This window comes from Ranitomeya imitator, chromosome 3 (assembly GCF_032444005.1).
Source record: "Ranitomeya imitator isolate aRanImi1 chromosome 3, aRanImi1.pri, whole genome shotgun sequence".
Classification (NCBI taxonomy): domain Eukaryota; kingdom Metazoa; phylum Chordata; class Amphibia; order Anura; family Dendrobatidae; genus Ranitomeya; species Ranitomeya imitator.
In genome coordinates, this window is record NC_091284.1 from 549,231,203 (window position 1) to 549,247,576 (window position 16,374).

General features: G+C 45.1%; 1 protein-coding gene across 2 annotated transcripts in view; it reads left to right on the top strand.

Moving 5' to 3' along the window:
* Positions 1–16,374, top strand: part of PCID2 (PCI domain containing 2) — a 103,678-nt gene that overhangs the window by 67,684 nt on the left and 19,620 nt on the right. For both annotated transcript variants that reach the window (XM_069757888.1, XM_069757889.1), the window contains exon 7: positions 12,418–12,472. In XM_069757888.1, the coding sequence (XP_069613989.1) occupies positions 12,418–12,472 (55 nt within the window). The remainder of the gene's footprint in view (positions 1–12,417; positions 12,473–16,374) is intronic.

The window sequence follows — 16,374 nt, forward strand, 5'->3', positions numbered from 1 at the left end:
GTTTCCTCTGAAAGGACCCATTTGCAGGCTCTGCAGATAGTTAACATAGACTTATTTGCATTGCACCATATTGCTGCATTAACTAAGTAGTGACTGTAATTATAGTGCAACAGTGCTTGGACCTTACCTCTCAAAACATTAACTATGCACCGTCCAAGAAGAACCTCAGGTGCAACTGAAAAGTTGAGAAAGTATTCACGATCTGACCCCCCTGATAACCTGCGGTCAAGTAAAGACAATTCATTTGGGGCCAAGACCGCTAGCCAGCCGAAAAATTGTGCCTCTTATAGCGAGGAAGATGGGGATCAGGAGGACCTAACTTTGAAACAAGCGTCTGAGTAGTTAATGCAAGCTATATCACTAACCAGGACATCCTTAACTGGGAAAATAGAGGAGGTGCACTCTGAGGTGGGACGCCTTCGACAAGACATGCAATCTATGACGGGTCGCATCACGGAGGTGGAGTCCCAGGTATCTCACCTGGAAGACAACTCTGTGCCCATGGAAACTAAATTGGCAAAAGTGGCTGGCTCTATAAACACCTTGAAGCAAAAGTTGGACGATTTGGAGAATAGACTATGTCGGAATAATATCCGCATTATTGGGCTACCAGAACTCTGAGGGTCAGCAACCAGAACAATTCTTGGAGAGTTGGCTCAAAGATACTTTGAGAGACAAATTCTCCTCTACATTCTATGTGGAAAGGGCCCATAGAGTGCCAACAAAACCTCTTCCTCTGGGCGCCCCACCGAGACCCTTTCTGGCACGCCTTTTAAACTGCAGGGATAGAGATGCAGTGCTTCGTAAGACAAGACAAAAAAAGCCCCATTAAATTTAATAACGCCACTTTATCAATATTCCCGGATTTCTCTATGGAGTTGCAGAAACAACGTGCTCAATTCATGGAGATAAAACGACTCGGGGAAAACAACATTTTATATTCAATGATCTATCCAGCCCGTATCAGGATTGTTTACAAGGGCTCTTCCTCTTTTTTTACGACCCCAGTAGAAGCCGAAAATTGGATGCGATCCCATGTGGGAGCGAATGGGGGGGGAAATCCTAGATCACCTGCCATCTCTACATTAATAAACCTATAAAGAGGGCACCAGAGATAAATGCTCCGCCATAATAAATATAATAGAAAACCAAAAGAAAAATGGACACTAGTGCTAAAAGTAAACAATTTTATTGAAAGAACTATATAAAAAGTACATAAATAATACAAATAGGAACCAGAGTAAAAGGATACAATGAACAAACGGAAAGGCGACACTAGTGCCACACACGGACGTTATATGTTGTGAATTCTGTTGTCGGCTCCCTCCTGTGGTCATGAATGGAACTTCGGCTGGTTCTGTCCATGGACTTCCTCTGGTGGGTGTTTCTGAGTTTCCTTCCACAGGTGACGAGGTTAATTCGTTAGCTGGCTGCTCTATTTAACTCCACTTAGATCTTTGCTCCATGCCACCTGTCAATGTTCCAGTATTGGTCTTGTTCACTCCTGGATCGTTCTTGTGACCTGTCTTCCCAGCAGAAGCTAAGTTCCTGCTAGTTTTTCTTTGGTTTGCTATTTTTCTGTCCAGCTTGCTATTTTTATTGTTGTCTTGCTTGCTGGAAGCTCTGGGACGCAGAGGGAGCGCCTCCGCACCGTGAGTCGGTGCGGAGGGTCTTTTTGCGCCCTCTGCTTGGTCTTTTTGTAGGTTTTTGTGCTGACCGCAAAGCAACCTTTCCTATCCTCAGTCTGTTCAGTAAGTCGGGCCTCACTTTGCTAAATCTATTTCATCTCTGCGTTTGTATTTTCATCTTTACTCACAGTCATTATATGTGGGGGGCTGCCTTTTCCTTTGGGGAATTTCTCTGAGGCAAGGTAGGCTTTATTTTTCTATCTTCAGGGCTAGCTAGTTCCTTAGGCTGTGACAGAGTTGCATAGGGAGCGTTAGGAGCAATCCACGGCTATTTCTAGTGTGTGTGATAGGATTAGGGATTGCGGTCAGCAGAGTTCCCATGTCCCAGAGCTCGTCCTTTATTATCAGTAACTATCAGGTCATTCCGTGTGCTCTTAACCACCAGGTCCATTATTGTCCTGACCACCAGGTCATAACAGTACAGGTGGCCCAAAGTACTAATGCATCTCAATAGAGGGATAAGAGAAGTTCTGAGACCATTTTTTTTTCTTTGCAGTGTGTTTTGTCTCTCTTTTCCCCTTTACCTCTGGGTGGTTCAGAACACAGGTGTAAACATGGACATTCAAGGTCTGTCCTCTTGGATTGATAATCTCACTACAAGGGTACAAAACATTCAAGATTTTGTGGTTCAGAATCCGATGTCAGAGCCTAGGATTCCAATTCCTGATTTGTTTTTTGGTGATAGATCTAAGTTCTTGAATTTCAAAAATAATTGTAAATTGTTTCTTGCCTTGAAACCTCGCTCCTCAGGTGACCCTGTTCAACAAGTAAAGATCATTATTTCTTTGTTACGTGGTGACCCTCAAGACTGGGCATTTTCCCTTGCGCCAGGAGATCCGGCATTGCGTGATGTTGATGCGTTTTTCCTGGCGCTTGGATTGCTTTATGACGAACCTAATTCAGTGGATCAGGCAGAGAAAATCTTGCTGGCTCTGTGTCAGGGTCAGGATGAAGCGGAGATATATTGTCAGAAGTTTAGAAAGTGGTCTGTGCTCACTCAGTGGAATGAATGTGCCCTGGCAGCAATCTTCAGAAAGGGTCTCTCTGAAGCCCTTAAGGATGTCATGGTGGGATTTCCCATGCCTGCTGGTCTGAATGAGTCTGTGTCTTTGGCCATTCAGATCGATCGACGCTTGCGTGAGCGTAAAGCTGTGCACCATTTGGCGGTACTATCTGAGCATGGGCCTGAGCCTATGCAATGTGATAGGACTTTGACCAGAGCTGAACGGCAAGAACTCAGACGTCGGAATGGGCTATGTTTTCACTGTGGTGATTCCACTCATGCTATTTCCGATTGTCCTAAGCGCACTAAGCGGTTCGCTAGGTCTGCCACCATTGGTACGGTACAGTCTAAATTTCTATTGTCCGTTACTCTGATTTGCTCTTTGTCATCCTATTCTGTTATGGCATTTGTGGATTCAGGCGCTGCCCTGAATTTGATGGACTTGGAGTATGCTAGGCGCTGTGGTTTTTTCTTGGATCCCTTGCAGTATCCTATTCCATTGAGAGGAATTGATGCTACGCCTTTGGCCAAGAATAAGCCTCAGTACTGGACCCAATTGACCATGTGCATGGCTCCTGCACATCAGGATGATATCCGCTTTCTGGTGTTGCATAATCTGCATGATGTGGTCGTTTTGGGGTTGCCATGGCTACAGGTTCATAATCCAGTATTGGACTGGAAATCTATGTCTGTGTCCAGCTGGGGTTGCCAGGGGGTACATGGTGATGCTCCATTTTTGTCTATTTCGTCTTCCACTCCTTCTGAAGTTCCAGAGTTTTTGTCCTCATAGGGATTGCGATTGTGCAATTAATTTGATGCCTGGTAGTAAGTTTCCTAAGGGCCAATTGTTCAATTTATCTGTGCCAGAACACGCCGCTATGCGGAGTTATATAAAGGAATCCTTGGAGAAAGGCCATATTCGCCCGTCGTCATCACCGTTAGGAGCAGGGTTCTTTTTTGTGGCCAAGAAGGATGGTTCTTTGAGACCTTATATTGATTACCGCCTTCTTAATAATATTACAGTCAAATTTCAGTATCCTTTGCCGTTGCTGTCTGATTTGTTTGCTCGTATTAAAGGGTCTAGTTGGTTCACCAAGATAGATCTTCGAGGGGCGTATAATCTTGTGCGTATTAAACAAGGCGATGAATGGAAAACAGCATTTAATACGCCCGAGGGCCACTTTGAGTACCTGGTTATGCCATTCGGGCTTTCCAATGCTCTATCAGTGTTTCAGTCCTTTATGCATGACATCTTCCGAGAGTACCTGGATAAATTCCTGATTGTGTATTTGGATGATATTTTGGTCTTTTCGGATGATTGGGAGTCTCATGTGAAGCAGGTCAGAATGGTGTTCCAGGTCCTTTGTGCGATTTCCTTGTTTGTGAAGGGGTCAAAGTGTCTCTTTGGAGTTCAGAAGGTTTCATTTTTGGGGTTCATTTTTTCCCCCTCTACTATCGAGATGGACCCTGTTAAAGTCCAGGCCATTTACGATTGGACTCAGCCGACATCTGTGAAGAGCCTGCAAAAGTTCCTGGGCTTTGCTAATTTTTATCGGCGCTTCATCGCTAATTTTTCTAGTGTTGCTAAACCGTTGACTGATTTGACCAAGAAGGGTGCTGATGTGGTCAATTGGTCTTCTGCAGCTGTAGAGGCTTTTCAGGAGTTGAAGCGTCGTTTTTCTTCTGCCCCTGTGTTGTGCCAGCCAGATGTTTCGCTCCCGTTTCAGGTTGAGGTTGATGCTTCTGAGATTGGTGCAGGGGCTGTTTTGTCGCAAAGAAGTTCAGATGGCTCGGTGATGAAGCCATGTGCTTTCTTTTCTAGAAAGCTTTCGCCTGCTGAGCGTAATTATGATGTTGGTAATCGTGAGTTGTTGGCCATGAAGTGGGCATTCGAGGAGTGGCGTCATTGGCTTGAAGGAGCCAAGCATCGCGTGGTGGTCTTGACAGATCACAAGAATTTGACTTATCTTGAGTCTGCCAAACAGTTGACTCCGAGACAGGCTCGATGGTCGTTATTTTTCTCCCGTTTTGATTTTGTGGTTTCGTACCTTCCGGGCTCTAAGAATGTGAAGGCTGATGCCCTGTCAAGGAGTTTTGTGCCTGACTCTCCGGGTGTTCCTGAGCCGGCGGGTATTCTCAAAGAGGGGGTAATTTTGTCTGCCATCTCCCCTGATTTGCGGCGTGTGCTGCAAAAATTTCAGGCTGATAGACCTGACCGTTGCCCAGCGGAGAAACTGTTTGTCCCTGATAGATGGACTAGTAGAGTTATCTCTGAGATTCAATGTTCAGTGTTGGCTGGGCATCCTGGAATCTTTGGTACCAGAGATTTGGTGGCTAGATCCTTTTGGTGGCCGTCTTTGTCACGGGATGTGCATTCTTTTGTGCAGTCCTGTGGGACTTGTGCTCGGGCTAAGCCCTGCTGTTCTCGTGCCAGTGGGTTGCTTTTGCCCTTGCTGGTCCCGAAGAGGCCCTGGATGCATATTTCTATGGATTTTATTTCGGATCTCCCTGTCTCTCAAAATATGTCGGTCATTTGGGTGGTTTGTGATCGCTTTTCTAAGATGGTCCATTTGGTACCTTTGTCTAAATTGCCTTCCTCCTCTGATTTGGTGCCATTATTTTTCCAGCATGTGGTTCGTTTACATGGTATCCCGGAGAACATCGTTTCTGACAGAGGTTCCCAGTTTGTTTCGAGGTTTTGGCGATCCTTTTGTGCTAGGATGGGCATTGATTTGTCTTTTTCCTCGGCTTTCCATCCTCAGACAAATGGCCAAACCGAACGAACTAATCAAACTTTGGAAACATATCTGAGATGCTTTGTTTCTGCTGATCAGGATGATTGGGTGTCCTTTTTGCCGTTGGCTGAGTTCGCCCTTAATAATCGGGCCAGCTCGGCTACTTTGGCTTCGCCATTTTTCTGCAATTCTGGTTTCCATCCTCGTTTCTCTTCAGGGCAGGTTGAGTCTTCGGACTGTCCTGGTGTAGATACTGTGGTGGATAGGTTGCAGCAGATTTGGACTCATGTGGTGGACAATTTGACATTGTCCCAGGAGAAGGCTCAACGTTTTGCTAACCGCCGGCGCTGTGTGGGTCCCCGACTTTGTGTTGGGGATTTCGTTTGGTTGTCGTCTCGTTATGTTCCTATGAAGGTTTCCTCTCCTAAGTTTAAGCCTCGTTTCATTGGTCCGTATAAGATTTCTGAGGTTATCAATCCTGTGTCATTTCGTTTGGCCCTTCCTGCTTCTTTTGCCATCCATAATGTGTTCCATAGGTCGTTATTGCGGAGATACGTGGCGCCTGTGGTTCCATCCATTGATCCTCCTGCCCCGGTGTTGGTTGAGGGGGAGTTGGAGTATGTGGTGGAGAAGATTTTGGATTCTCGTATTTCGAGACGGAAACTCCAGTACCTGGTCAAGTGGAAGGGTTATGGTCAGGAAGATAATTCCTGGGTTTTTGCCTCTGATGTTCATGCTGCCGATCTGGTTCGTGCCTTTCATTTGGCTCATCCTGGTCGGCCTGGGGGCTCTGGTGAGGGTTCGGTGACCCCTCCTCAAGGGGGGGGTACTGTTGTGAATTCTGTTGTCGGGCTCCCTCCTGTGGTCATGAATGGTACTTCGGCTGGTTCTGTCCATGGACTTCCTCTGGTGGGTGTTTCTGAGTTTCCTTCCCCAGGTGACGAGGTTAATTCGTTAGCTGGCTGCTCTATTTAACTCCACTTAGATCTTTGCTCCATGCCACCTGTCAATGTTCCAGTATTGGTCTTGTTCACTCCTGGATCGTTCTTGTGCCCTGTCTTCCCAGCAGAAGCTAAGTTCCTGCTAGTTTTTCTTTGGTTTGCTATTTTTCTGTCCAGCTTGCTATTTTTATTGTTGTCTTGCTTGCTGGAAGCTCTGGGACGCAGAGGGAGCGCCTCCGCACCGTGAGTCGGTGCGGAGGGTCTTTTTGCGCCCTCTGCGTGGTCTTTTTGTAGGTTTTTGTGCTGACCGCAAAGCAACCTTTCCTATCCTCAGTCTGTTCAGTAAGTCGGGCCTCACTTTGCTAAATCTATTTCATCTCTGTGTTTGTATTTTCATCTTTACTCACAGTCATTATATGTGGGGGGCTGCCTTTTCCTTTGGGGAATTTCTCTGAGGCAAGGTAGGCTTTATTTTTCTATCTTCAGGGCTAGCTAGTTCCTTAGGCTGTGCCGAGTTGCATAGGGAGCGTTAGGAGCAATCCACGGCTATTTCTAGTGTGTGTGATAGGATTAGGGATTGCGGTCAGCAGAGTTCCCATGTCCCAGAGCTCGTCCTTAATTATCAGTAACTATCAGGTCATTCCGTGTGCTCTTAACCACCAGGTCCATTATTGTCCTGACCACCAGGTCATAACAGTTATACTCAACTGAAGAGCAAGAGAATCAATTGTACTCATACCACGGGTATATATATACACATATAAGTAGCATACATCAGTAAATAAGGCAGTGAATTCTGCATATAAGCAATAGAAGATTATGATGTTATATAAGTAACCGGGCAGATGGTAACCATAATCAAAAGACGAATGCTCTCAGATAATATACTGGTGCAGGGAGATACTGAGGTATAGTTAAAAGTACAAATAAAGTGCCTAGTGCAGACCTTATATGGCAAGGTACCCCATATAGTTATACTAACGTTAATGCATAATCACAATATCTATGGAAAATCCCATGTACATGAGTGGGTTGAGATGTACCAACCTGCGGCCGTGCGTGGAAAGAGGGGCTCCTCTTTCCACGCACGGCCGCAGGTTGGTACATCTCTTACGTGCTTTTTATTACCGCGATGCAGGTATAGATCAGTCTCAACCCACTCATGGGGTATGGCATCTGATCTTACATGTATGACCTGGTATGTAAGAGTTTTTGGGTCACCCCGAAAAAGAGTTAAAGTATTTTCTCAAATAAGGCGTCACCATCCTCATATTGTAACCCTAGTTGAAACACACTTGACCAGAGATTCAGTTCGTTATGTGCAAAAACCGTGGGTACAATGGTCCATACATACATTCCATACTAGTTAGAGATGTTAGATTGGAGGTTGGGGAGGTACGGAGAGACCCTGAGGGCCGTTTTATCTTTGACATGTGTGGGTTCATTTGAACGATTATATTATAATATGTATATACAACCCCCCCTCCTGCTAATATGTCCATTATAAAAAAGGCGTTGAGTTTTGCTCCAAATTATCCAGATGCATATATCATATGCATGGGAGACTTTAATTTAGTTATGGACGATTGCCTTGATAGGCTCAGGCTGGATGGTGGGTGACAAAACCCCCACATCTCATCTATATATATAATTGTCTAAGGGTTTTTCCGTCTGTCTGTCTGTCTGTCCTGGAAATCCCACGTCTCTGATTGGTCGATGCCGCCAGGCCTCGACCAATCAGCGACGGGCACAGCATCGACGTAGAAATCCTGCGCCTCTGATTGGTCGAGGCCACAAGGCCTCGACCAATCAGCGACGGGCACAGCGACGATGATGTCATAAAGGACGTAGACATACCGCGTCTCTGATTGGTCGAGGCCTGGCGGCCTCGACCAATCAGCAACGGGCACAGTCTGCCGCGAATTCTGGAATCATCATTGTCCATATACTACGAGGACTTGCATATTCTATAATGTCCTTCTGTCACGGATATTCATTGGTCGTGGCCTCTGTCCATCATGGAAATCCTAGTCGCTGATTGGTCGCCGCAAAACAGCCACGACCAATCAGCGACGGGCACAGTCCGGAAGAAAATGGCCGCTCTATACTCGCTGCAGTCAGTGGCCCCAGGAAGTGGATCCCAGGAAGCGGAGAGACGGGACACTGAGGAGCAGCGACCAGAATGGTGAGTATGTTCAACTACAAGGGGCCCTCGGATCGTTAGGTGAGTATATTTATTTTTTATTTTTTTAACCTGTGACATACGTGGCTCAGTAATATAGTACGTCACTGGGCAATATCCTACGTGGCTCTGTGCTGTATACTACAAGGTTGGGCAATATACTACGTGGCTCTGTGCTGTGTACTACGTGGCTGGGCAATATACTACGTCGCTGGGCAATATACTACGTGCCTGGGCAATATACTTCGTCGCTGTGCTGTATACTACGTAGCTGTGCAATATACTATGTGGCTGGGCAATATACTAAATTACAGTAAATTACCATTGTCCGTTTCTGGTCGCATAAATCTGATCAAGATGATATTACTTCCGAAGCTCAATTACTCCCTTCAGCACAGTGCAGTTCCTGTTCCTAGATCCTTTTTCTCAAATCTAAACTCTTTAATTTCATCCTTTATATGGGGGAATGCCAGGCCTAAACTTAAATTATCTACCTTACATAGATCTAAGCAAATGGGAAGTGTGGCGTTACCTGATTTCTTCCTTTATTATTTGGCTGGACAAATTAGGGCTCTGGGTAAGTGGATGCCTGGGGGTCACTTGCCAAATTCGGAGAGTCACCTGGCCCACGCTACGAAGCTTGACTGCCCGATTGGCTTTTTGGAAACTGATAGACCCAATACCTCTAAATTATTACCGCTGCTCCGCTTAGCGAGGTTGGTTTGGAAACAGGTGAAAAAGGTCATTCATTTTGATGGTATTAAAGCCAAAATGCCGTTATGGAATATGTACTTCCCGGAGCTGCTGAACCACCCATCTACTCAATTCTGGACCTCATGCGGTGTCGTTTCCATTAATAATTTATATGAGCAAGGCATTTTAATGTCTTTTGAACAGTTACAGGTTAAATATGATATCCCGAGGCCCCAATTCTTTCGTTATCTGCAGCTCAGATCAGCAATACAATCGCACATGCGCAGAGTAAATACCATGCTAACAGTATAATCCTTCCCGTTAATAGGGATCCTCAAATCACAGGGACCCCGGGGTCTTATATCCACATTGTGTACGCATATGTTGTCCGTGGGTGCTGATTCGGCGGCATTGCCGGTTAAAGAAAAATGGAAACTCCTAGTTCCTGATCTTCAAGATGAGGACTGGGAGACAATTTTTGAATCCCCATCTGGGGTATCTCCCTCGGCCAACAATAAAATGATCCAACTATATATAATACATCAATCGTGTTTAACCCCGTCATGACTATTTAAAATGGGTTGGACTAACTTTTCAGAATGTATGAGATGCAATATAGGGGAAGCAGACTTTATACATATGGTCTGGGGATGTCCAGTTATTCTATCCTTTTGGAGCAAGGTGACATCAGTGCTAACCTCCCTTGTACATATCTCCGTTCCTTTGAGCCCATTAATATGCTTATTCGGGGTACTGGAAGAAGAGACATGAGGACACCATGTTCAAAGTTTTGAGAAAAACACTTTTTTATGGCAAGGTAAATAATAGCTTTGCGCTGGATGGGAAACAGTCACCCATCTTGTAGGGCCTGGATTGATTTGGTGAACTCCATTAACCCCTTCATGACCGTGGGATTTTTCGTTTTTCCGTGTTTGTTTTTCACTCCCCTCCTTCCCAGAGCCATAACTTTTTTATTTTTCCATCAATATGGTCATGTGAGGGCTTATTTTTTGCGGAGCTAGTTGTACTTTTGAATGACATCATTGGTTTTACCATGTCGTGTACTAGAAAACGGGAAAAAAATTCCAAGTGCGGTGAAATTGCAAAAAAAAGTGCAATCCCACACTTGTTTTTTGCTTGGCTTTTTTGCTAGGTTCACTAAATGCTAAAACTAACCTGCCATTATCATTCTCCATTCATAGACACCTAACATGACTAGGTTATTTTTTACCTAAGTGGTGAAAAAAAATCCAAACTTTGCTAAAAAAAAAAAAAAAAAAATTGCGCCATTTTCCGATACTTGTAGCGTCTCCATTTTTCATGATCTGGAGTCGGTTAAGGGCTTATTTTTTGCGTGCCGAGCTGGTGTTTTTAATGATTCTAATTCGGTGCAGATACGTGCTTTTGATCGCCCGTTATTGCATTTTAATGCAATGTCGCGGCGACCAAAAAAACGTAATTCTGGCATTTCGATTTTTTTTCTCGTTACGCCGTTTAGCGATCAGGTTAATGCTTTTTTTTATTGATAGATCGGGCGATTCTGAACGTGGCGATACCAAATATGTGTAGATTTGATTTTTTTTATTGATTTATTTTGATTGGGGCGAAAGGGGGGTGATTTAAACTTTTATATTTTTTAATTTTTTTCACATTTTTTTTTACCTTTTTTTTTTTTACTTTTGCCATGCTTCAATAGCCTCCATGGGAGGCTAGAAGCAGGCACAACTCGATCGCCTCTGCTACATAGCAGCGATCTGCTGTTCGCTGCTATGTAGTAGAAAATCAGGTGTGCTGTGAGCGCCGACCACAGGGTGGCTCTCACAGCTACCGGCGATCAGTAACCATAGAGGTCTCAAGGACCTCTATGGTTACAATGGAGAAGCATCGCCGACCCCCGATCATGTGACGGGGGTCGGCAATGACGTCATTTCCGGACGCCCGGCCGGATGCGGTAGTTAAAGGGAACCTGTCACCCCGAAATTCGCGGGTCAGGTAAGCCCACCGGCATCAGGGGCTTATCTACAGCATTCGCATACCCTGGGTGAGTATAATCTAACGTCTTTTTCTCCTCTTTCAGGTAACATCGGGGGCTTATCTACAGCATTACAGAATGCTGTAGATAAGCCCCTGATGCCGGTGGGCTTACCTCACCCGCGATTTTCGGGGTGACAGGTTCCCTTTAAATGCCGCTGTCTGCGTTTGACAGTGGCATTTAACTAGTTAATAGCGGCAGGTGAATCGCGATTTCACCCGCCGCTATTGCGGGCACATGTCAGCTGTTCAAAACAGCTGACATGTTCCGGCTTTGATGCGGGCTCACCGCGGAGCCCTGCATCAAAGCAGGGGAGCTGACATCGGACGTACTATACCGTCCGATGTCAGTAAGGGGTTAAAGCTAATGAACTTACGTTATACCAGAATAGGGGCTGTATGGGGAAGTTTGGTAAGATTTGGAACTCATCGCACCTCACCATGTCATCACGTGACAGATAGCCTAGCTTTACTATAAGAATTGGTAGAATTTTACATTGGTTCACGCCTCGCTTCAACATTTAAATACTAGTAGAATGGAATTGGTTTTGGCAGTAAAACAGTTTTAGAGTTTTATTACAGGTCCTTTAGATATACTGTATTATTTTAAGTTTTCTGAGACCAGGTCTATGTACCAAGATATGTACTGATAAGACTTGGGATATACAGTACATTTGCAGTGGCTTGGTTGCTAGCAACATGTATGTCGTATTGTTCTCTGTTTTCTGATGTTTAATAAACGAATAGAAAAAAAAAATAAGCCCTCACATGGCCATATTGATCGAAAAATAAAAAAGTTATGGCTCTGGGAAGAAGGGGAGCAAAAAAACGAAAACGCAAAACCGAAAATGTCACCGGTCGTGAAGGGGTAAAAAAACATACAATGTTATTTTCTGGTTTTATTTTTAGATTTTGACTCTCACAGTTGAAGTGTACCTACCTATGATAAAAAATTACAGACCTCTCCATTCTTTGTAGGTGGGAAAAAGCAAACTCTGCAGTATATCAAATATGTATTGTTCTCACTGCATATATATGTGTACTGTATGTATGTGTGTATGTATATATATATATAGAGAGAGAGGATGAATACTGTATGTGTGAAGAGTATATATTTTATTTATGCTCCCTTCTCTTGCTACAGGGCATTACCCATTATGTATGCTATTACACTTGATTTAAGAAATTTTGCCAACAATGTAAGTAAAGAAATATATATTTTTTAATGCATATGTTTTTACACTGTATAGTACAGCTCCCCCAACACACAGTATAGTGCAGCTACCCCCAACACACAGTACAGTGCAGGTCCCCCAACACACAGTATAGTGCAGGCGCAGCTCCTCCAATACACAGTATTGTGCAACTTCCCCCAACACACAGTATAGTGCAGCTCCCCCAGCACACAGTATAGTGCAGCTCCCCCAACACACAGTACAGTGCAGCTCCACAACCAACACAGAGTATAGTGCAGGCGCAGCTCCCCCAGTACACAGTATAGTCCAGACACACAGACAGTATAATGCATAAACATGCACTTGCACAATGTTCACCCCTCCTCCTTGTTCCCCGCGCTGCTCCAGGCTCTGCTGCTCTGGTCTCAGCTCCACTGCTGGTATAGCGTAGCGCACGATGATGTGACGTCATTGTGCGCCCGCAGAGTCACAAGCAAAGGGGGAGTGAAGTGTCAGCTGACGCTCTCTCCTTCATCACTGCTTTCAACTGCATCGGCGTCTATGATGCCAGTAAGTTGAATGAGCGATGGGGGCAGCGCCGGGTCACATAGCGGCTGTCTGCGCACACCTCTGCAGAATTAGAGGGCCCGCGGCCAATAACGGGCAAAGTGGCTGCGTGCTGCAACAGATAATAACGTGGACCATATGCGGCCCGCGGGCCAGACGTTCCCCACCCCTGCTCTAGCAGTACGTCCTGCAGCTGCTCAGTTCATGCAACCTCCATTCGGTCCCAGCAGCTTCCTGTCCTGCTCTGCACTGATCACAAAGATCAGTGTCAGACAGAGGGAGAGACGGCAGCTCTCTCTCTCTGTGATCAGAAAGGACGCAGTGTTCGCGTTCTCCTCCAGCACAAGAAGCTTCCTCTGGACAAAAAGATGCAAACATTTTTTAACAAGAGTTTTTCTTGTCAAAAATGCATCTTATAGTGTGAAAAATATGGTAGTTCTCTCCATCCTGCACCTTTATTACATAGCCACATTTTCTAGTACAACCCTCCAACTTTAATGTCTCAGATAAACCGTACATGGCATATACTTTGGATGCCATAAATGTCTAATATGAGAATACCCTTTAACACTCTTAACCCTTTACAAGTATATTGTACTTTATGGAAGACCTGTCACCAGATGAAAAGTAGCCAGTTTTGCTCTCATTTCATTCTCTCTGCTACCTAGTGTTTTTTTTTTAAATAAATCCACCATTGGGTTCCAGATATATGAGCACTTATGTTTCTCCTTCGTCTCATTGGGGGACAGAGAACCATGGATAGTCTGCTGACACCTGGAGGCTGACACTGTTATTGTATTTAAATAAAATTGGCTCCTCCCCAGCAGACTGTACCTCGCCTGCTGGAGCCATGCTTCCTCAGTTCTTTGTAGTATCAGTTGGAGGCAAGATCTGTTTCAGACCTATCTTAGGTTAGGCTCTAACCATTTTTGCTTTGTGTTTTTCAGATGGATGTCTTTGGGTAACAGAGTGTAATTGTGCACTTTGTTGCACCCATGTAGCAATAGAGTACAGGCTGTAATTGTTCAGTCCATATCTTCTTGCGTCAGTATGGCCAGACCAATGCACCTTGACACTGTCGGTATTCAGGTACTGGGGCAGAGGTCCATATGCCAACTGGCTCTTGCCCACCATTATGCATAGCGCGCACGTGTGTATGAAGCAGAAGTTAGAGATCCGGATCTTAAGGACAGGTAAGTATAACCCTGTCATGAGCCTTTCTCCCCCCCGTCTCCTCCTATTCCTTTCCTTGTGATGGTAATTATCAGTGTACAGCTCCGGGGGAGAGAAGGGGACTGTCCTTGTGCAGGGGCCAGAGGCTTCTGCTGGCTGATCTATTTGCCCATCAGAGCTTCCTTTGGCTTTAGCGGGTCATGTTAGACAGGTCAGTTGGCTGGAGTGGGACCAAGCCGCGCAGCTACCTTTGTATTTGCGGGTGACTCTCTCTGCGGGCTTGGTAGTAGGTTAGATGCTGTTGGTCGGGGTCCAGCAGGTTGACTGCCAGCAGGTGTGGTTGTTGGAGTGTCTGGCCAATCGACTGGCTGAATGTTTCCAGCCAATCATTGGGCGGGACATTTCTAGTTAGTTGGCAGCCATGTTACTCCTGGCATATCAGTGCGTCCGGCAGCGGCGGTGTCTCGGTAAGCCAGGTTTCCGCCCCTCTGCCTCTGCCCCTTCCTCTTCCTCCTTATGGCGACACACTTTTTAAGTGGTGCGGGGAAGAGAAGCGCCTTGATGTCTTCTTCCTCGTGGGATAGCAATCTCCCAGGGGAACAGATTCCTGCCACATGGTTGTGGTAAGCTGTTGGTTACTGGGGCTGATACTGAGCACTCTAACCGTTTTGTGTCACTATTTAGTGGACTCTTTTAGTGTCTTTCTCTATCACTCATAATGTCTGAGTCTAGAGAGGACCAACACACCCATTAGCTCAGCCTGCACTTGTCACTTTCTATGCTTGTGTAACTTGTAGTAGTAAGTTTTCTACCAGTTAGTCTGTTGCGTACTCTACTGCCTGTGCCCCTCCTGCTTCCATGCTGGTTGCTGTCCAACATCTGAGGAAAATATGACTTTTTCTGTTTGGGCTTGTGATTTAGCACAGTCTGTAGCCGAACTAACCAAGGTGTCTAGAACACTGGTTACAGTTGTGGAACAATTACTGTCCCAGGAGCTCCTCCGTTTGCTGCTGTGAGTGAATCCAAATCCTCTAGCCACCTTGCACCTATATGGCCAGTTGTGAAGGCAGTGCAGATGGCCTTGAGCTACCTCCTCGTCCCAATCACCTTCACAGGGCAGGCGCCCAGATTCCTTTGCCCCTCCTCAGGGATTCTCTCCCCATAGTGCTCTGAATGCAGTTCTAGTTCAGAGCCCTTTCTAGATCTATATCAGGTGGGAAAGCTGATTGAAATGATTGACAGTTTGGTGTTGGCTGTTGACACCTCTCTGTCTGTGAACACTGCTACACTCCCTCCCATTTCTGAAACAGGTTTTTTTTAGGAGGGGTATGCACGTGACTAGATCCTTTTCTAATATTGAGGAATGTACAGTTATTTTATAGAGAGCGTGTTAATACCCAAAGAAACACTTTTAAAAGTGTGGTCATATGGAGGTGTTCAATCCTTTCCCGGCAGAGCTGATGGTTTGTTGGTCTACTGCACCGGTGATGGATGCACCCGTATCTTGTTTATCTAAGGTGACCACTCTACCTCTTGCAGAGGAGGTGGAACTTAAGGACCCCACTAAGAGATACATAGAATCTGTGGCGAGGTTCGCTTTTGAAACTGAAGGTTTTGCCCTTTGCCTAGCCTTTTTTGCCACTTGGGTCTCCAAGGAGGTGGCGGTGGTGTGGGCTAAGCATTTGCAGCAAAGTTTTTTGGCTGGTTCCCAGAAATTTGCAATTAGTTGAGATCATGTATCAAATTGCGCAGGTAAGTAAGAATGTCCAAAATTATATACAGTGGCGCTCAGTGACCAGCTGTGGTATAATGCTGCAGATTTTAGACAACAACCACTAATTTGTCATGGTTAAACCTATGTATAAAATAATAAATAAATAAATCCGCGCAAAAACCAATATAGAAAACCCAAACCTTTTACTGGACAATGTATTAAATACCTTACACATATGGATATTAATGTAAACAGTCCGTACGTGATCTACAAGTTAAAACACCAACCAGAAACAGACATGTGCACTATTATAAAGTCCACGTGGATGCTGATATTCATAGGTTATACAATATATAGTCTCAGTATACCGACCTACAGATGCCCAATCTGAGTCGGAAAAAGAAAAGACTGTGAGTCAATATTGTGGAGCAAAGAGTAAAGGTGTTTACATTAATATCCATATGTGTAAGGT